This window comes from Solea senegalensis, linkage group LG6, assembly GCF_019176455.1.
Source record: "Solea senegalensis isolate Sse05_10M linkage group LG6, IFAPA_SoseM_1, whole genome shotgun sequence".
NCBI lineage: Eukaryota > Metazoa > Chordata > Actinopteri > Pleuronectiformes > Soleidae > Solea > Solea senegalensis.
Window position 1 is genome coordinate 9984655 of NC_058026.1, and position 23188 is coordinate 10007842.

At 39.7% G+C, this 23188-nt stretch overlaps 1 protein-coding gene across 1 annotated transcript in view; it reads right to left on the reverse strand.

The window, feature by feature from the left end:
- Nucleotides 1-18498, reverse strand: part of LOC122770720 (phospholipid-transporting ATPase ABCA1-like) — a 33151-nt gene extending 14653 nt beyond the window's left edge. The window contains exons 1-12 of the mRNA XM_044027783.1: nt 18355-18498; nt 14681-14789; nt 13687-13780; nt 12388-12529; nt 11776-11894; nt 8931-9052; nt 7070-7261; nt 5366-5455; nt 1653-1896; nt 1394-1533; nt 1177-1293; nt 38-232 (exon numbers count right to left, since the gene is read on the reverse strand). Of these exons, the coding sequence (XP_043883718.1) occupies nt 38-232; nt 1177-1293; nt 1394-1533; nt 1653-1896; nt 5366-5455; nt 7070-7261; nt 8931-9052; nt 11776-11894; nt 12388-12529; nt 13687-13780; nt 14681-14746 (1521 nt within the window). The 5' untranslated portion in view covers nt 14747-14789; nt 18355-18498. The remainder of the gene's footprint in view (nt 1-37; nt 233-1176; nt 1294-1393; nt 1534-1652; nt 1897-5365; nt 5456-7069; nt 7262-8930; nt 9053-11775; nt 11895-12387; nt 12530-13686; nt 13781-14680; nt 14790-18354) is intronic.
- Between the last annotated feature and the right edge of the window lie 4690 nt (nt 18499-23188).

Here is a 23188-nt window from a genome sequence, read left to right on the forward strand (position 1 = left end):
CTTGATACAGCTTTTATTTTATCAGTGGCACACTGACCTCCATAAAGCGTGAGATGGTCTGTATGGCCTGGTCAGTTTCGTTGAAGGCATCTCTCCAGGTATAAACAGATCCTGCAGGTCTTTGGTCCTCAGAAGCCTTGGTCAGGAAGTCGAACACATCTGACACGCGCCACTCAGTCCCTCTGAGCTGAGCGTTGAAGAATGCAGCACTGGCATTATTCTGCAGCAGAGTCTGCAAAAATATTAAGGGTTTGGATTGATTTCCCAGGCAAAGACTGAACAACTTCAACAATTATGTGCACTGATATTTTAAAACCTGTGATCAAAACAAAATAAAATAGACACAGGGCTTACTGTGGAATTTAAAAGACTAATGACTTGCTGATGCAAAATTACCACATACTTAACCAGTGGCTTCCTGGCAAATTTGCAACTTTGCAGTTCACCGCAGAATATGTCACCATATCCAATGCCTGGTTTCAGTTGTGAAAATGTTTGACATTTAGCAACAACTCTTACTGCTACTGAAGGAAAGTAGTAATAGAGGCATGCTTACAAACAATCTAACTAAATGTTTAAACATGGTCTGGTCATGCAATTATAATTCTGAGGTCTGAATGTCAGTATCACATTCCACCACTAGGTGGAAGTGCTGCTCCTACTATTTACTCCTGCAAAAAATACCTTTGTAGTCTGGCCATGAAACAAATGACATCATATATAGACAGAGGTTTTTTTTTTTGAAGCAAGTGATAAAATAACATGGTAATAGAGACTGAAAGTGAAGTAAAAAGTCTTGTCATTAACAAAACCAATAGTTGTGTGCTAGTCTCTGCTTGGATTGGTTCTAAGAGGGAAATCAATTATCATTTCACATATTTTAATCAAACAACCAAGACCTCTATAAATTCAAGGATGCTTGTCTTTGTCTCTTTTAGCTGCATTTTATAATCCTGTGTAATTGGTTTTTGTCACACCTAGAATATTCATGGCTCTCACGTCCAAGCATTCAAGTTTAAGATGGTCCTTCTTTGCAAGTCACAGCAGAAACATAATTATAGTTAAGTCATAGAGATGCACAGATTGCTCCCTTTAAAGCTCAAATGTAAACAGGAAGGGCCCAGAGAACACAACTCTTATGTGTGTACGTGAACAATGTCAGGGCGTCCCACTTACCCTGACCAAGTCCATTTCCTCACTATTCTCCATGAAGTTCCAAACATTGGGTTTCATCTCCTCCCACACACCGCCGAGATCCCGCAGTATACCAAACTCCTGGAAGGTCTTATTAACCTGCAACCACACACAAACATGATAAGATTAATATTAAGATCATTCTTAAGTGGTGCTGTAATTCAAAAAGGGCCTTAGACACGAGAGCGGCTTCCTGTACCTCATGGATGATCCTCTGGGTTGCCGGAGTATCTGGGGTGTAGAGGATCTTCCCCAAGAGCAGTGGCTTCAGAGCTCTCCAGATCATCCTGGAAATAGGACTGGACTCCAAGTTCCGCATCATGTTGTTACAAAATGGGGCTAGAAAATAAAAACAAGCACAAATTGAGTTTTGTTGTTGTTGTTGTTGTTGTGAAGGACTGAGTGTAAGATAACACAGGAAGAAAAATGAATCAGATCCAAGGGCTCTGGACACTTACTGGAAGAGTTGTCATATGCAGAGAGAGGTTCACTGTCACTGTCATTGCCATGGTTTCCAAACAGGGCCTTGTAGTTGTTGTCTTCATACCAGTTGAGAGATTTAATTTTGAGGCCGCCCCCCTCGGGGTGTCCACAGACGATACGTGACACAGCCTGGTACACCTGGTTTGGCGAGCCGGTGGCGTTTGCAGTCAGATAGAGGATCTCCTTTCGCATGTCCTTCCAACTGTTCATACCAGCGAGCTGAGGGAGAAACACACGCACGCACACATACACATAAAGAGTGTTAATGTTGCTATCTAATCTAATTTGCAGTTTGTGGAGGTATTTTTTCTTTCTTGGACATGACATGGATGTATTAAGTTGTACTCTGTGAACTGGCAAAACTAAATAAAAGGCCAAAGGGAGTATTTTAGTTGAATTTGAACCAATTTCAAAAAATAAATTCTTATGGATTAGTAAGATATCATGTTTAAAAGACAGCGACAAATGGACAGATGAGAAGGAAAACCATAATACCCTCAGACCGCGGCATAAAAATAATTTTAGACTGAGATTTATGTCTTAGCTTTTAGGTCTGAATGAGATCAGCTTCCAGCAACTCTGAAATGTGTCCCCACTCGTGTCCATCAGGTGAATGTGGATTTAAAGGACTGTAGTGTCACAACAGAGATGTGTGTGGCTGTGTTTGAATGCAGGCTTTCAAAGGTTATCTCTTGCACTATGAGTGGTATTCTAGAAGTCAAGTGTTGCACTAAAGAGTGGAGATACTCAACACTTGGCTGTCTGCCAGACTGTGATAAATCTGACTGCTGTTCTCAGATCTGTCCTTTTTGTCTAGTGCAGTCAGTCAGATAAACCTGTATATATAAACCTACGGCCACTATTTGACACATTCTGTTTATTAATTTGTATTGTCCCTATTTACAAAGATCAAGAAAGAAAAACGTCTGCTACATATCATTCTTAAAAAACTATCTTGGTTACATTCCTCTTGAGGAGTTTTTTGATATCCTCTCAACAGTCACATGCCCGGTTACATCAGGCTGAGGGAAGCAAGGAGTTCATTTTGATTCATACAGAGGTTACTCCAGGTCAAAAGACAATTCACCACCACTTCCCTCTGTTTATGCTGACAAAGTGGTCAAGTATGAATGCAACACCAACACACGCAATAGGGAAGGAATGACAGACCAAAAAGAAAGAAAAGAAATAAAGAAAAAGAAAATCATATTAGGTTGCATTGGAGGAGGTGGAAATGAGAGCAGACAGCAGCAGTGGAAGGAGCGAGAACAAAGAGAGGTTACTCTCGGTCATTCTCCTACTAAGCACCTCTGTAGGCTCCTCAAGTAGAGCACTGTTGTACTGACAATAATTACCGAGTACACACTCAGTCATACAAACACACACACACACACACTTATCCCACATACAACTGTTTCAGGACAAATAAGACTCAGTCTGTAATATTTTCTCTTCCCATCAACACAATATTCAACAAAAGAGAATGTGATACGCAAACACACTGAGATCACCCTATACACTGTTGCTTTGCAGCTGTGCCGTCGGCCATATCAAACAGTCACATGCTTTCTTGCCTGTGTGTGTGTGTTGGGTTCGACTGGGTGCAGATCTAGGTTATTATGTAGGTGGCTCACTCTTACGTGACTGTCTGTGAGCATTTATGCATAAACAATCTTCAGTGTGTGTGTGTGTGTGTGTGTTACATATTTACTTGTAATATGTGCCTTCATCTCTTTGCTGCCAGAAGCTACAGTATCTGTGAAAACACCGCAATGACTGACCATAACCTCAACCTGTTTTTTCCTACAAATCCTCAAAACACTCACAGATTAAAACCCAGAACAAAATTACAACTCTACCAGCCAAAAGATTCACACATGGGCGACGTGTGTTGGTCTTCATCTGACTGAGGATACAGTCTGTGTTATTTTTCCTAGCGAGAAGATGAATATGTTAACTTAGGTGACTAAGTGACTACACACGCACAGGTACACGCACGCACGCAGGCAGGCAGGCAGGCAGGCAGCAGAGGAGGATTGGCCATGACTAACCTTGTCGTAGAGCCTGTGTGAGGTTACTATCGTACAAATTTCCACTCCAATTATTTTGACGAGAGCAGCTTTGGGGCCAGTCACAATTAAATTAATATGCAATAGTACAATTTGACTACAACTGAATTAGGATGTGACCCGCACACTTCATTATGATGTTATGAGAGTTCACTCATGCCCCCTCCATTAATAAACTTCAGACTGAATCACATTTAGTATAGTTAAATACCCATTACTTCTAAACGAGGTTAAAAATCTAAACTAGTATTGGGATATCAGATTCCTACCATGATCAGGCTTTGGAGCAACAGCTTTAGGTACACTGGCAAGAAGATGCATTTCACAAATTCTTTGGGAAGTATATTAATGAGATAAAAGTTTGTAAAGGTGTGTAATGTCAGAAAATCAGTGAATTCTGTTCTGATCATAATGACAGCTTTGCTATAAAGTGCTGTAATGGCTGCACTGCCAGCCTCCTGAGCTGAACACAATAATCTACTTACAGAGACACGGGTTAAAAAGGAACAACAACTTAACTAGGATCCAAAAACAATACACAGACAGTACGGATGGTTATTCTATTGGTCACAACTTAGTTTATTAATTACTTTATATTAAAAGGTCAAGTATATTTGTTATTAATTAATTTTCCTTGTCGCTGTGAGATGCTGGTGGATAAACACTACAGTTCACGCCGTCGCCTTAGCAACATGCAAACATCATAGCAAACAGTTTGTTTTTTTTCCCTTAGGGCAATTTTATTCACTTAAATTTAAGTATGGAGCGACAACATGGCCGTCTGTTCTCGTCACTGTGGCACTCACTATTATGACGCAGCCCTTACTATCTGCTTCACAGTACTACATATTGACGAGGAACGACTTCTATGAGCAACAAGATAATCATAGATTATCTGTATCTGTAACTGTGTGTGACCTGTTGTGAGGACATACCTGACGTAAGAGAGAGCTAAAAAGAAGCACAGCGGTCCACAGGCGTAAATGACCGACTGACACGACTTTGATTAGAAACCAAGAAAAGCAATTTCTTTGCTCTGTAAATCACTGCCTATTCACATGGTACGACTCAAAAAGGAATGTGATAAGGTGAAAACGGAGGGGGGATTAAAAATGCTCAATGTTGCAGCATTAGTGGTTGGAGATGAGCTCACTGTTGTTGTAACAGCTGCTCAGAAAGGCCAGCCATCTGCAAACACAGCTGAGATACACACACACTGTATACATATACACACACACACACATATATATATATACATATATATATATATAGATATATATATATATATGCATATATATATACATACATATATATATATATATATATATATATATATATATACATATACATACATACATATATATATATATATATATATATATGTATATATATATACATATACATACATATATACATATATATATATATATATAGATATATATATATATATATATATATATATATATATATATATATATATATACATATAGATAGATAGATTTATGTAAACATTTAAAAACATTATTTAAAAAGCTTGGTTAAACACTTCCTCTGGCACTGTCTGGCTCTGAATAGCATCGTTTTTAACATTACACACTGTGTGTCATACAATTATTTACCTCCACAGCCAGCACTCCGAGGCTCTCCAGAAGAGTGTCGGTTGCAGCTGAGACTTCCTGTACGACTTTGGGGTCAGACCTCACATCCTTCTGTTGGCGAGAAAGGGGATCATTAGAGATCTTCGGTGTTGTTGGTTTGTGTATTAAATTGATACTGTATGAAGGAGGGAGGAAGGCAGCCGTGGCAGCTGAAAAACCCTCTAAACAAAAGCAATTTGTTACTTTTCTATGCTTGTCATTTAGCTGGATTCTTATATTTGTTACTTCTTACTCTTAATAGGGCTTTATTTCAACTGTAATGTACTCTCATCAGTTGTTTGTTTTCACTCATATGGCAATATACAATATAATACAACACAATGGAAAGGAACAGTGTCATCATACACGCACAGCAGAGGGTGAGCCAACTTTTTTAGTGCAGTTTAGTTCAGGGAAGACGAGCTGAGAAAGGCCTCCAGTGTTCCTGTCTGTTAAACTACAGGGTCTGTGTGTATATTTGTTAGGTTAAGGTGAGGGATGTGTTAGAGGCTTTGTTTAGGCTGTCCAAATAAATGAAAGTCAATGCAGTGTTCTAAGTAGAAAAGCTGATCAAATCTGTGTGTGTGTGTGTGTGTGTGTGTGTGCTTGTCTGTCACACTCAGCTGTCAGTTGCTGGAATGCCCAACACTCGATAAAGCACATGCACTGCTGAAGAGAGAACAGTTGTCTCAGAAGAGAAACATACTGTGGCTTTCCATTCCCTTAGGTGCTCACACTCTCTAAACATTCCCCCTCTCGTACACACGTAATGTAATTAATGGGAGAAAGTTAAGAGTTACGCAAGACACATTGACCTACCATTCCTCACAATTCTGTTACTTTGTCTAAATTTTCAAAAGAGAGGAAATTCCCAGAGAAGACGTGTGTTTTCCACATAACACACCGAGTCAGATTTCATTCTCAAAGTAAGCTGCGGAATTATGGTTAAGATACTTAACCATAGTATCAAGAAAGCTGTTATTTGTCAGATTCCCTCACGGGTACTGCAGGACAAGGTGTTGTGGGTTGTTTTTTTTTACCTCTAGCTATCATTTCCCATAATAACTCACATGCTGGTCATGTGTTTTAGGGAAGGGGAGGTTGCTGGAGGAGATACAGGCAGAGGAGAGGGCAACGAGCGGGAAATGGGAGAAAGAGGAATTGAAATGAGAAGAAAAAAAAAAGGATCAGGCAAAGGATCAGGAATTTACTGCACATGGATAAAGACCCAGTCTGGCCTTTATTAGCCCTAACATGCCAGAATTATACAAACAACGCTCTGTTTCATCCTCTTGTCACATTATATTAGCATCACAACCATTTTCACCCCCTTTAGAAATCACAGTAAATATTCAGTAAACACTAAAGTTAGAACAAATAAAATGGCCATGGAACATCAAGTACTTATACTTGTACAGAGGGAAGAGGAAATCTGCTGTTTGCAAATAATAATATGACTCCCAGTAGATTGAAAGACATTGCATTTTCTTGAAATCTTCCCAATCTTGCGTAAGTTAGAGGTAACACAGCTTTCTTGAGGAAAAGCAACATAGTTGAGTAATATGTCCTTTCCAGTTATCATGTGAAGGAACTGTAGGAACACCGTGTCATGGTGACATTTGGTCATAGGTTGAAACAACAGATTCAGATTCTGTGAGCAGTGAGTAATTGAGCACAGGAACTCACCCGAATCGGTTTCAGAAAGTCCAGATTGGACAGGAAGTGACTCTGGGCCTTGTCTAGCCAGTCGCTGGAGGACTTGCATATGATTTCTTGAGTCATACGGGACACGTTGAGGTCAGCAATATGGACAAACTCCTCCAGTGGCGTGGTGTTACAGAGGTCTCTCAGGTGGAAGCCAAAACCTTTAGTCAGCACCTGGATAAAAGAAAGAAGAAGATAGAGAACCATGAGTGTTAAAGTACATAGGAGCAGATAAAAAAACAACCTATTCCATCTATGATAGTGTTTGTTTATTTGATGAATTTCCCCCATGTCCAATTGATTTCCTGCTCATTTATCAGTTGAAATCAAGACAACGTGGTCAAAGTTAAACTGTGAAATGTACAACAAAGAAATCAAACACACTGCCAGGAAATAATCTGATATGATCAGGTCAATCACCGTACTAAAACGTAACAGTTACGTGTCGATTAACACAGTTCAAGTTTCTTTGGTGGCCCCTGAACTTTGGAATCTTTAGTAAAAAAGTCCAAAAAAACGTCCAACATAAAACCACGAGAACTTAAAGATCTTTACAAATAGCAGCTGATTAACAAGACATTGTTTAAATACAATATGCTTATTTGAAATGTTTCTGTGTCCTTTCTTTAAAGAACGTGCACATGTGTGCAGAGTAACAATTCACAGAGTGTTTGAGGACTTGAGAACAGACGCTCTGCTTTTTAGACAGAGTCAAGATGTTCACGTACATGTACTTCTTTGTGTGTGTGTGTGTGTGTGTGTGTGTGGGGGCATTTATCTTCTAAATGTCCTTGACCAGTCTGTGTTATGCCATCGTGTCTCCCACACAGTGACAGGTGGTAATCTGTCTATGAAAACATGGGAGTGGGAGTGGGAGACACCATCATACAGCTGAGATTTCAAAGTGAGATTTCTGTATGTTTGCTGATGTGCATCGCATTGCTACAAGACAACTGGCGAAATTGCTTTACCCTCCACACAAACAAGGGATTTATATGCTTTCATTTAATTTTGGCTCATTCTCATAAATAATGTACACTCTCATAGTTCTCTAGTCTATGCCGTTTGATCGATCAATGTGTGGGAGAGAGGCAGGGGTTGAGCAGCCTCATGCGGTGTAATGTGAATTTGTCTCTGAGCCTCTGTCTCTGCACGTGAGGAGAAAGGGAGGGGGAGGGGGGAGCGAATGGGGGGCAGTCACATGACTTTGGTAATCCAACTGCAGAGCAGGGATGATGTGATGGGCTGGGAGCTGTTGTTGGGGTGGACCAGGGTAGTTTAATGAGCAAATGAATGTTCCCCTTGCATGGGAAATATAGAAATAGGGAAGTGAATAAGAGAAGTGAAAAATTAGTCAGATGACAGAGACAAATGGGGGGAAAAAAGAAGGGAAAAATACAAAAAAAATACAAATGGGAGGTGGGGGTGGGGTGCAAACATACCCACCCAGCCATTTTATCTGCCAGGTTTTAAGGGCTTAGCTGGGTCAAAACACAAACCATTTGCCTGACAGATACTGTTCAGCCAAGGTCCCTGGATTTATACACAGGCACTGAGGCCACGGCAGTGTGATTATTTCATATGTGAAAATTACACAACAAAGAGGCTGTAGAGTACAATATTATACTGTTATACTGGGCAGCTAGTGACAGTGGAGGTTTGTTATATTAAATGACAACAATCCTCTTTTTGTTTTTCAACTAATTTAGTGATTGTTGTCATTTGGGGTACATATTCAGGGCTATTAAATCAATACATGACATGAAAACAACTTAATTTCTAACATACAAAAGCTTAAAAGTGGCATTTAATTCAAAGACAAGAAGTAGTTATAATGGTTCACCTTCTCCAGATTCACATTAGCCTCCATGATCTGCTTGGAAGCGTGATGAGGAAGTGACGCATTGTGCTGCAGGAAGTGGGAAAGGGTTTCGTCATCTCGCAAAAACTCCTTCAGCTTGAAACCTAGGGAGAACAAAACAAAGTTAAGTTAAGAAACTCAGATCACTTATAAGCTTATAGTCCTATAAGGACCCCACAGGAAAAAAACAATTGACCCTACAGACACAAACCATCTTCACTGCTTTTTTTCTTGGGTTTTTTTCTTCCTTCTAGCTCCGAGTACCCAGTCAGGGGTTACTTTGGGACAGTCAACTTTCACAGAGATTCTTGCTACTCCTACTTCCTTCCCAGTTTTCTCCTCCTTTACCTTTCACCTACATTCTACTCTGTTCAACTTTGCCCTGTCCGTTCACAGCTTTGCAATGCTGCGTTATGTTATGATTGCTTGTTTTTGCTTGGCTTTCATCCAAATACGATCAGAAATCCATGTCATGCGTTTAATATATGGTAAATAAATCCTGGTGAGACCAGATGGCATGAGTCTGACTGTTCTGATCCCTTGGTTTACAACTGAATATTTCTACTTCTTTATTTCTTACCATTGTTGGGGGTGAACATTTAAAAAGAACATTTGTCCAGCAGACAAATAACTAGTGGTGAGTCAAATGTGCTGACTCTGCAGTCAGCACATTTGTTCATATGTTAAACTACTTCTGTAACTGGGACATGAATAGGTTATGTAAATATATGGACTATTTTGCTCTGTTAGATTAGGTTTTTCATCAGCAAGCCTCCAAGTGTTCAACCTTTAAGGAAAACTCTTCAGAGGCCCTGAACTTATATTGACATTAGGATATATAAAATTCATGTTACAAATTTAGTTGAATGAAATGAACAGAATAAGTTTCCTTTCCAATATTTTACCCCCCTATCCTTGTTGCTTCCAGTGCATTTCTTTTCCACACACACACACACACACACACACACGCACACACACACACACACACACGCACACAGGAAACCCCATGCACTGAATAAACTGAGCATCCTTTGGGAGGAAGTGAAATAGAACAGTGTGTTTTCTGTGTGGTGAGAGAGAACAGGTCCCTCTCCTCTGCTGCGTCTGTGACTGGGTGACTGGGTGCGTGTGCTCTCTGAGTTTGCGGAGTGTGTTACGCATACAGCATTTCTGCTCCCGTGGGTTTCTGTGTAAATGTGTAACTGTGCACCTGTGCCTTGTTTGGTCTCCGGAGCAAACAACCGGGGACCACTAATAAGGTCTAATCACTGCCCCAGTGGAAAGTCACAAATCCCATAGTGCATTGCATCCAGGGGACCCAGAGGACACAATACCTTGTTAGGTGTAGTCAGCAGAAGTTGCTTGTGTTCCTTGACTAATTTGCATTGGAGTGTGTTTCTTTATTTACAATGCACAGTGAAGAAATAAAATAATGTTTGCTTTGGGTGTTTTCACTGTGGTGAAGTCAGTTCGATTCAGGTTTGGTTCCCTATAATAACGCTTACATGTCTACACATGTTCCTCGTGGTGTCTGCCCTGTTTTTAATTCAACTGTCCCAACATCGTCACATACCTTAAACAACTTGTGTTATCCTTTGTCACAAAAAAGCTTCCAAATGTACCACAACTTGTCTCACAAGAACAACGCAGCATTCCCGATGCCTTGGCATGTCATATCAACACAAGATGGATGGCGTGCATTTCTATTCATCCATTAATGAGAATTCGCTCCGGCACCATGACTGCCCCCATACTACATCACAGCATTCCCTCACATGGATAAAAGAAAGAGTGGATACAGGATTGAGTGCCATCACACAGCTGGGCATTTACAAAGTCATGCTTACAGTTACTTTTAAATATGACAACATCATTTTTATTTTGCTCCCATGTGTAAGCTCTCCCAGGTCATAAATGTTTTGCAAGAACTGTTGTGCAAACTACTTCTAGGACTTCTGGAAAAAACGGAGATTTGTTCTGAGCTAAAAAATCTTTTCCCAGCAAAGTGAATGTGTTTATGTGATTTCTCCAGAAATAAAGTAAACACATGGCAGAGTTCAATGCTGTCCTCTTTCCTGTTTCCAGGTTCCTTTGACCGGGTAAGAACAGTGGAGTCATCAACAAGTTGTTATTTTAGGAAGATGATCTTTCTCTGGCTTGAGCACCCCTCAGCACTTACATTTGAGATAAAATTTGAATGCGTTTGCAAAACTGGGAACTGAGTTTGCAGAAAAGTGTGAACTTTGAGTGGTAAACATCTGCCATCTGTCCACATACACAGGAAGGAGAAGCATTCTAGTCAGGACATCTAGACATTTTGCTGCCAGATCTGCGCTGTGATTGTACTGTGACTGTCAGGGTGGTACAGATTTTTTTTCCTGTTCTTTACTTGGACAACCATGTGATTAGAGGCAAAGCATCTACTCACACAGACTTTTGGGGGAGATGGGCCCACCACAGCCGGCGGGCAGTGATAAGAACAGGGCAGGTTACACCCTGAATAACTCTCTGAAGTCACATCAGTTACATCAACTGCTACACTGCAGATGTCGCCTAGACAAATTGCTCAGTTTAAGTTAACTACTTAAAAAGAGTAATTACCTCTACAAACAATAAGGCTAAAAATGTGTAATATGGAAACTTTACAGCTTGATTTGAAGCTCCGAGGCATCAACAACCTTGTGCGAATAGACCGTAGATGCATGTCACAGTTTAAGTACCATTATGTGGGGAGGGGTGTGCTTTTTCGGAGTAAACATATTATCAAGAAAAGAGGATACAAATCTAAATGAAACACAACACGTCAAAAGGTTTTGTTTGTTCTTACGGGCAGTGTTCTTCTGCAGCTTCCTGAGGGCCCTCAGCAGTCCTTTGTAGCCCTCGTAGCTCTTATCATTCTGAGTGTACAGCAAGATCTTTTTGGCATCGGTAAACAGACGGGAAATTCTGATGATTGAGAAACAGATTATCACTCATCACATTTATTAATGTTACTACAAGACATCACACAAACATGTTTTTCTCCTTTGCCTTAAAAAAGGTCCTGGGTATAACATTTATTGGCAGAGAAACCAATAAAAATTGTTTTCATAGCCATACAAAAATGTACTTTAGACAGTAGCCTTGCTTCACGTAAGCTGCCATTTTGTGCCTCTGTTTGTACGGCAGCCTAAAACAGACAATCCAGGCAGAGATGCATTTCAAATTTAGGCTTACTGTGCTAAGGAAAACAACATCTTTTCTGGTACGCAAAGACCACTGTAGTTCCCTGATGCAGTTCCATAAGAAAGGGGTGAGGAGTAGAGACCTTAATTTGTTGCATTCTACTCCAGTCTCACCTTTAGATGTCCCCCAATTCTGACACGCTGGACCTTTAGTGAATACTTTTAATATGTCATAGTAAATTAGTGAAAATTTAAATAAAGGTCACATTACTCACATGGAGTCATTGAAGTTTCCCACTACTGCGGGACTCTCTCCGGGGGTGGGATTGCGGAAGCAGGGGTTGTTGGCGTTACAGATGATTCCTTGTACCCAGGGAAGAGTGCCAGCTGAGGGCATGGCCTTGTTGGGGAAATGGCCTGGGAAATGAAGCATACAAATATAAATAAAAAGGACCTTCAAAAAGGGGAATATTAGGACAAATGTCATTTTTGCAATTCTGAGATTATTTTTCCAAATAATCACCTCAGTTATCAAGAGTCATTTTATTGAAACAGGCACTTAAAAAGAATGTAGCATAGAATAGATCTAGTAGGTGTTACTTGAAATCAGGTGGAATCGCCTTTACAAATGGTCCTTGATCTCGATCATCGATTTTTTGGCTTGATCGTTTGGACCTTTATCAGCTGGCATTTCTGCTGGTGTTGTTGCACTTTACTGCCGAGGTTAACTTGTTATACATAGATAAGCTTATAAAGAGACAAGAAGGTCAGTAGGCTAAACACTTCTTTAACGGGCTTGACAAGATTTGAGCTGACCAGTGATATTGTCATTGCATGGCAATGGTTTTGTTTAAAAAGAAATGTGTGTGGGTTCACAATATCAGAATATAAGAAAATAAAAATGTCTCTCTGGAAACCACTGGCAATTTTTCCTTCGCTTTTAAGTGAATACCTTAACTTTTTTCGTGTGTGTTTTCAACAACTGATAATCCATTTGAGTTGAAGTACGGTCAAAAGTTGTAAAACCAGCCCTGGTGATGAATCATATTGTATTTTCCAGGGCCCGAAGGCCCTGTCACATGTTCACAGAAAGCAAATATTGACAAATCAAACAGAGCTCGCTGTGACAATAACACGTTGATGTTACCAGGAATTAAGAGACAAATACTTACAAAGAGACAATGTAATAGAAGAGGAAAATTAGACTGCTAAATGTCAGTAAACCGAAACATTGGACAGTCAAAATACAAGTAAACATATTTGTGGGTAAAAAAATAACAGTATTATGCAAAAGTCTCCACCTTTGTTGTTTTCGACTGTCAAATTCTGTGTTCGTTGGCATTTGGATTGGAATGATGTGACTGAAAGTTGGTTATATATATAAGCAAACTGTCAAAGAGTTTAACTCATTAAACATGTGTATGTCTTGAATAAACCTGGCATCATAGATCTTATTTACAGCAGATATTTCTCGACATGAAATGCTGCTAAAACAACAGATGTAAGACTATTGCACAGTACTGTGAATGGTTGGGGGATATAATTGTTTACTATTTTTTTTAATTTCTCCTTACATTCATGTTGCTCGTAGGGTGGGTAATACATTCGGACAGAGATCAGGATGAAGAAGATGAACAGAGGCCAGATTATCTCAATCAGCAGCTGGACCTAAGGAAGGAAGATCAAACGGGTGTTAAAAGCAAATGAGGGCACACTTCAAACTGCTTTTTCAAACTAGTCACGTTGTTTCTTTGCGCTTTCTAAGCTCATCTAAGGTCGTCCACTACTCTAGTGCTTAAGATGTTAAGTTTAAGGGAAAAAAAACAACATAATCTGGAGTTCTGTGTCTGGGTCAAGTATATGGTTAAGGACACAGTGAGACACAGAGAGATACAGGGTTTAGCAGGCTCCAGTTGTCTGTTCTATTTCAGCTACTTGTGTTCCAGACTTGAAAGAATGAACTGTACCGCTTTGTTGGAAATATCTGGACTGAAGTAGACAACAACTGACAGTTTGAGGAACAGATTCAGCTTGATGAAGAATGATTTAATTGTATGCAGGCGGCGAGCCTTTGCAAAAAAAATAAAATAAAGACGTTTTGTGTCACAGCTTAGAGCCAAATTTAATTTACATGACTTTGGGTGTGTGGGCATCAACCAGCACACAACAGCAACTGGATAATGATAATCACATATTTGACCAACTCGTGCTCCATCTCATTAACTGCACAAATGGTTCAATGGAGAATTACATCATTTCTATTGCTGTGGGTTATATGGACTTGAGTCATGCATTTTAATCTGAAACCCCCATTACAATATAGATATGCCTTTGTAAGTTGTCATGTGATACTGGGAAAATCATCTGAGTCAATGTCAACCCATCTAACAGCGCGTTTGCAATCTGAACATGTCATACTGAACATACTGAAAAAAAGAGAAAACCTGTGATCTGAGAAACACACATGAAGATGATAAATAATAAAGGAATTAAAAAAACATACAACAAACAATGTCATTTACTGTGAGTTCATCAAGCTCATTAAGTCCATCGTTCAGTACTACTTACAGTCTGCCTCCGTCGGTAGGTGAAGTTTTTCCAAAGCAGTAAACCCAGCTGAGTGGAGACTGCCATGTTGCCGTCTTCCCAGTCTCACTGAGAATACTCCTGCTCCTCACTGTGAATCCACAAAGACAGAGAGAGTGGGTCAATAAAAAATAAATAAACTCATCAGGCAAAGCATCTAATGTCCAACTGTTTGTGTGGAACAAGACACGTTTAAATAAAGAGCCTTAAATTCTGACTCACATAAAGGATGTGAAAACTGAACAGAAAAAGCATCACATCAGCAAACCACCACCACGAACATGCAACTGCACGCAATGTAACATTGAGCCGATCGTGTCACAACATGGCAGGTAAAGCAAACAATGAAAAACTAAATGAAACACTATGACAATTGCTTCAAGGAAATGGAGCAGGGTCACAAGGTTTACCTGTTTGTTGTTTTTTTTTTAAAACAACACAAACAAATTAAAGTGAATAAAATATGCTAAACTGAAATTCATCTATTAAGGAAAACTGTCAGACTAGCGTCGAGTCCAGCAACTCTCAGTGAATGTGGTCAGCTGATGTCTGAGGAGAGCTGCTAACCCCCGCAGTCTGAGGCCAACCTCATGTCGACTCATCTGTTCAAAGGTCACGGTACAGTTCAGCTGGGAGGATGGTAGGGCATTTTGCTCTGGTAGAAATTGTTGGTAATAATTTCACCATAATAAAATCACCCCCCGCCCTTTGTTTACACCTTACACAGAAGACACAGTGCTGCATTCAATGTAAATGCAAAAATAAAAGGAGTACTTTAAACCCACTGCTCAATCTATCAGCTCACTGATTAAAAACCACTTTAATCAACGTACAGTGATTAACAGACACAGCTTCACACCTTTGTTTCTTATAGATCGTTTTTAACAGAGAGGTGAGAAGTGACATATGACTCATTCGGAATCCAACCTGGTTTCCCTGTATTTCTTTGCAGATTCAAATGTCCTTGAATTTCAGTCCAAACTTGTCTAACGCAACATTCTTTGTTTACATGCTCGGCCCACCAAGTCCATCCCATAGAGGTTCCAGGAAGAAGATCAGGGTCGACATAAACTAACTGCAATGTTGAGATGGTGTTGTAACCGAGTGTAACGAAAGAAACCCTTCAAATCAAAAACATGGACTAATCCCATTGACTTTTTAATCCTGTTTTTAGACAGTCAAAACTGACACCCTTAAAGCAGAGTTAAATGCATTATGGCCTGCAGCATTAATATTGTAGATATTGTTATCTAAATCCAAAAAGTTGCAGCTTCCATAACATGTTTTCTCATATTCATAAATCACTTAACATTAAAAAAGGATATCTTCCCTTTTTCTCTTTTGTAAGTTTAAGTTTAAAAAGCAACCTCAGAAATATCTAGAGAAAGAAATCACAAAACACTGTCAAGGACGCTAATGTTCAAACATGCCCTTCTCTAAATAATTAACCCACTTAAACTACGCTTTTACACAACATGTTTTCCTGTGCAATCATTATGACATGACACAGTATTCACACTTAACCAATTTAACAGCAGTCTCCACTTGCACAGCAGATATATTAAACAACTGTCAGACTTCATGCCCACAGGCAATGAATATTCCCCCCCACCCCATCTACCAATGTGTACTGGCCAAGAATGCACAAGTGTCAACACAAGATAAAATATAATACAGACGTGTTTAGCATTAAACACGGCAGCAGTGAAAACCCTGCACTGCTGCTGCATGTCTTAAATAAATCCACTGACTGGAATGTATAATATGTCGCAATAAAAAAAAACCAACAGACACTTTGGAATCAGCAAACATCAGAGTGACCAATGTTCAAAATCGGCTTGTTCTGGTGCATCTGTTTTCTCACTCAGTCGCTGGTTAATAGCAGGCAGTGAGTGCTCAGGGCAGTGAGACACAGTGTAAAATACACGATTAAAATATGTCACAAACAACGCTTTATGTATATGTATATGTATATGTGTATATATATATATATATATATATATATATATATATATATATATATATATATATATATAGTACTACACATAGTGTAGTATTTATTGACTTTTCTTCCAAACGTATTCTGCTACATGGCATATGTTTTTGAGAGGGGAGGAAAATACCCCTCATTTCCATACTGTGGTCTGTTCATTTGCACTCAGACACAGCTGGCACACACTGAGGGTATTTTGTCCTTATTTTGTTGTTGTTGTTGTTGTTTATGTCTGCACTGATATTGCACCTACATGTCAGAGTCGCCTGTATAATTTGCTGTGATCAAAATCTGTTTTTAAGGAGAGCTGAATTTCAGTGAAGTGAAAACGCATCGTATGCAGAGATAAGATGGTTTTATCTGCTGAGTGAGTGTTGAGCAGCAGCAGCAGAGCAAATGGTGCAGAGCCAGTGCGCCTCTAGTGGCGCATGCCAGAAATGTTCAATTTTTCGACTTGTTTACCATCAATTCTCGCTCACGTGTTATGTCACACTAAGGCATTTATCATCCTCTCATCCCATTGTCTCACTTGTTTGCAGCAAACACTTAGCACCTTATTCAAAATTATTCAAAAATAAAACAAAGGTCATTTTTTCCAAGAAGAAAAATAAAAGACGCTGCCCCCATTAAAAAGGGACATTCTTGTTTCCTCAAATCTCGACTGAAAACAGCAAAACAGTGTACATGTTGTCGTCAACTGTATAAAAATACACTGAAAACACATTACTGCGCTTTTTCCCGTTCAGACTTCGAACAAAAAGAAAAAGAAATATGAAAACAGAAACTGTAATGACCAACAGTGATATAGAAACATACTTTGCACTGCGAATTGATGACAATGTCGAGTCAGAAAAACTACTAGGTCTGGATGATTAACGTGTGCGCTTGTGTTTCATTGTTCCGTTGAAAAAAAGGTTACTGTCGGTCATTCTTGCTTCGCCACGCTGAGCCACAGCAGCGTCAAGCAGTGACAACGAAGCAGCACGTACAGGAAACGAGCCTTTAGCAGTAAACTGCATTTATAGCAAACTGTGAGCATATGGATTACATACGAGCTTCTTTACTTCATTCCATCAATGACTTCACTTAATTTGGACTAAAGTGTAAGAGGGAGCTGGATGTGCGATATTTCTGTTTCTCCAATTATGTTGTTTTTGTCTGATAATCTTCATGTCACAGCAAGGGGACTTTTATTTTGTGAAACCTCACCGGAAGTCGCGTGTTAACTGCAGCGGCCTTGATATTTTGTCCGACTCACAAACGGTGGAAGAGGATATGCGATAAAAGCGCAAAAAAACACCAACAAATTTCGTGACATTTCACCCAAACAGCAGCGTTAGTGTGAAAATGTAACGTTCTCTCAGCACATCGCACTTCCTCTTTGTTTCTGAGGCGTAAAATCGACGAAGAACGTCTGTAAACAGAGACTCATTGTCGGGATGAAATTTCCTCAAAGACAAAAAAACGATTCCGTTGTTAATTAGTCGTGAAATTGCCTAAAGTCAAACTCAGCACATTATGCCGGTAACAATGCACTGATGTGACACTTTTTTTTTTTACATGCAACGCGGTGACAAACTACATTTCTTTGTTTCTCCAACAAAGAAACTCACAAATCTCACAAACACTCAAAAAAACTAACAAAAAAAAGCTCCAAACTCACCAACCCAGTTGCCGAACAGGGTGAATATCCACTCTTTCTTTTCATAAAGTACAATTCCTTGTCCAGAACAAACACTTGTAAAGGGTAGATAAACGCTCCCCTCGCTCTTGCGCCGCTCAGCGTCTCACAGAAGTGTTGTTTTTTTTTCCTCCAGTAGGCTTTTATAGCGCAGCCCGAAGCAGAGCGGAGCGGAGCAGCAGAGGTAACTACCGGTCACCGTGTTCTTCTCTTCTCTTTTTTGTATGCAGTTCCCATATAAGGCAAGCACGTGCAGCGTCAAAACATTTCTTAAAGGGCCAGCGACACTGCATCGTCTCCATTAGCTCCAGAATCTACGGAAGCCCAATGCACTCACCCGAAATCATTTTTTCAGGGGGTCTGTTTTTACAAGATTTTTTTTCCCTCTTCAACATTCAATGGAAGCTGGTTGTAATACGCTTTCCATAGACAAGAAGCTCCAGGTGGATCATGTAGCCCACTTGCCCTCCGGCCCAACTTATTTGACCCATAAAATGAAGACAAATGAAAAAAAAAAACACTGGCCCGTATGGTATAGCCAATTATTATTGCCACTTTACAACCACCTTATTTGTTATAAAAAAAAGCCCTTTTCTAATCTTTATAACATTGGTTATAATGTTTTGTGTGGGCTCATACTACAACCTGTTTTCAGCCATTTTGCTTTACTAAGCGTTGCTGTTGGTATGTTAGCCAGATATGTTAGTCCGACTAAGACTAGCTCGATTTTAGCCGGACTAATGTGTTTACATGACATTAAGGAAACCCAATTATTGTTTTAGTCCAACTAAAATCTGACTATTAACATGCATGTAAATCTATCTCTAAACTATCTCTGTCCTCCTCTTTTTAGGGGCTGTCCATTTTGGGAGGCCTGAAACGATATTTTTTGGAAAGTTCCTAGAGTGGGAAAATCTTCAAACACCACCCTTTCATTTTCATGTAGACATTGTTTGTCCTAACTTTGGGAAAACAATTATGTCATAGTCTCACCTCTGTCTTGCACTGGCATTCACTGCCTTGCCGTTGTCGTGAACCTCTTGTGTGTTTGGAGATTGTTTGGTCTGTTCGCTTTATGATAACTTTTATTTTCTATCCTTTATTTCCCTCCGTGGTTCATTTTGTCTCAGTTTCTCGCATGCTCAACATCTTCTCCTCTGTTTTTTTGGTGTACCAGTGTTACAGTGACATGTACAGGACTGGCACCAAGACACTGCTGTACTCCAGCGATTACTGTCATTTTGGGCGTTTCATGTGGCTTAAGACTTTTCCTGAAACAGTGGGGCCTTTATTCTTGTGCTTGGAGTTTGTTTGGTGTATTCGCTTTAAGTTAACTTTATTTTCTTGTCCCCCAGGCTTGGTTCATTCTGCCACTGTTTCTGTGATTGTATACAGTGTGATGTTTACTTTGAATTCGTATATACTTTCTTAATTTTTGGTGTATTTCTGTTGCAGTTTTATAGCACCATGCACAGGCCTGGTAAATTACTAAGAACCTTTTAGGCACAAAAAGAAAAAAGATCGTACATGGAAAGTTCTGTTTCCGTGTGGACGAGGCCTACCTCAGTTGCAGAACTTCTGGGTTGTCAGCATGCAAACTGTTAACAGACAATTACAAGATAAGATAAGATAAGAGAGTCCCTTATTTGTCCCGCAGTGGGGACATTTACAACACTAAATTAAGTAGGAAAAAATGTAGAAAATACAGAGTTTAAAAGGAAAAAGGCTAGAAAGTAGCGAGAGCTGCTGCACACGGGAGGCGCCATATTGAAAGTTACTCTTGTCTCGCTAAGTGTCTTTTGTGAAATGTAAGGTCACCTTCCTAAAAAGAATGGCAAATGCCATTACATGTTTGGATGTGTGTTAGCACAGTGACTGACTGTGATCCTCGGTTTACCCGGCCTCTCACTCTGTGTGTGATGGGGTGAGCTTCAGCCCTCCGTGGCCCTGAACAAGATAAGCTGCTTAGAAAATGGATGGATAAATGGATGTTGACTTGAGATTGCTTCATTTGGTCTCAGTGCTTTCATCCCTTAAAACTAGACTCAGGCCTCGGCAGGACAAAGCGAACAGGCCACGTGTAGTGACACTTGAAGCAATGTCAACCACTTTAATAGGAACACGTTGATTATCATTCGCATTTCTTCATCGCATGGATTCAAGATGTTGGTACATTCATTTGAGACTCTGCTCGATGCTGGCATTACTGCATCCCATAATATACTGCAGCTTATGCAGATTCAGATTTGTTGACTGGGTTGGCTGCTGTATTAATGTGAACTCTTTTGACCTTTTCATGATGTTTCAAGAAGTTTGCAAAAACCTTTTGGATGATCGGGGCCCATAAAGAGGCCATAGAGGAGGGAAATGATCAGCAACAATACACAAATGATTACTGATCCTTATTCTGGTGTCCAAATTGTGCCCAGAGACACATAAAATAACCAGCACCATCAGCAGCAGCAGGGGGAGGAACCTGATCTTGTCTTTTGTTGTTGTAGGCCCTCTCCTTCAAGGTTCATCAAGTACATTCTGAGATGTTAGTCCGCTCACCACAGTAAAGTAAACGCTCACAAATCTGACGAGGTGCAGAACCTCCGCTCGCTCATTGGATACTTTGCCATCCAGACAAGGTTTTCTTGGAAAAACATAAACAAATGATGACTGTGATATATTTTAGATGCTAGAGACAGAGAATATAGTGTTCACCTGATATCTAGCACATGTTTCAGTTATCAGGACACAGCACAACGCTGACTCTGTGGACAAGTATCTGTGTCCTTCCTGATATGCTATTGATTCAACTGCATGACAGAGACAGAACAGGAACAGCAATAGAGACAGAAATGCTGTAGTTTGGGGATGATATTCTCTGTCCAATGCCCTCCCACCACATGACCTAAGGCAAACACTGTAATCTGAAACAATCATGCAGTTTATTGTCTCCTTCTTTTAAGTTGCTCTGCGGTACAGAAAGTTTTTGCTGATGCTGGAATACCAACCTCATCACTGAGGGACCATGTATGTGCTGCTGCCTAGTAGATCAGTCTATAGGAACTGAACTGTCCTGGGATTGGTGGAAGTTGTCTGTCTTCATCCGTCTTCCTGATAGTTTCAGGAAAATGACAGCTGAGCAGCATGTTTTACACCCTGCACTGCACATTGTATTTCGGAGAAAAATACCTACAAACCCTGTGAACAATCATGTTTCATTGTAGCTTCCATTTATGTTGAAGAGCTTCAACATAAATGCAGCAAGAGCCTGATGATCAGCTTGTTTAAAGAACATTGCAAACCATCTGGCAGTGATTATCTAGCTTAGTCTGCCTGCACTGTCTTTTATCCTGTTCCTTTCCTAAAGGGTGCAATTAGTTTAAAGATGGTAGACGGCCAATTTGTTCTTTTCCCCCCACTTTCATTTTTCCACTTAGATCTGTAGATCTGTGTAAAGAATAAACACAGTAAATGGCATACACTTTGTTTTTTAATACTTTGACTTCTTCAAGACAGTTGATTTCTATTATACAGTCTCAATTTGATCTATGGTCAGGCTTCATGAAATGAAAACTATTATTTTCATTGCGAACAAGACAGCACAGCAGCATCAAGACCTGCATATATGAAACAGGAAAGGAAAGAAAACAGTTATAAACATGCATCTCTTTAATGTTTTCTTCTGCGGTCAGGACGACAGGGTACAGTGACATCATGAAGTATGGTGTCTCATTCTAGCGATATCCTCAATTAGAGTGATCAATTGTTTAATCCACCAAAGAAACTACACGAATGTAGATTAAAGAGTTGACCTTTAAATGGCGACTATATCAATCTGAAGAACTGAGTGCCAGTGAGACAAACAGAAGTCTCTGTTTGTTTCAGGGTGTAAATAAATGTGCCCACACTGTTCCCCCCCCTTGTTGTCAACTCAAGTCTGTTCAGAATGTCTTGGCGCAACAATCAATGTCTTGTCACAGGACATTTGCGGACACAAAACTGCAAGAAGGAAAATGACAGAAGGTCACAAGACAGATTCCAGTCTGTTCCAGTACAGGAAGGAGAACATTAATTCTGTTATCTTCTACTTATATAACAAAAATAAAAAAATAATGCATAAAATGGACAAATTTCTCGCTCTGAAACAGAGTTCAGCAGTTGAGTGATTGTGATCAACTGTCAGGTTATTCCACTGACTAGAGGACAATGGCCTGGCTGATGGGATCACTCTTTGCTGATTTTCTCCAAGTTGTGGCTGCAAGAACATGAAGAAGTAAAGGCAACTAAATTGATGATCAACCACAAATCAACAGTGTTGCACTTTGTCATTATCATGCAACAGTTCTTCATTATTATTTGTCATTTGTCATCATTCAAGATACGATAAATGTGCTATTTTAAAATGTACTGATCAACCTTTTTTTCCATCATGATGACATTTTGTCAAAAAATTATTATTATTTTTTTAAAAAACTGTTTCACCTACCTAAACATTTTAACTGCATGCGTGTTTGTGCCATCGATATCATTGTCAAATTAGTTCACACAGTGCTGATTAAAGCCTATCAGCTCCACATGACTCTCTCTGTGTCTCTCAGTGTGGTGGTGTTTAGAGTGTGTGTCACCCTTTTGTCATTCCCACACTTCACACAGGATGTGATTCTTTTCATGTCAAGACAGGCTGAGGCAGAGTAAAGCGGGTTGGGCACTGCTCAAAAATCACACTTGTGTAGCAGTTTGGGATGAACACATCGTTTCATTTTACACATGTGCAACTTAATAAATCTTAATTAAAAATGAAATGGAAACAGAAGATTTAATG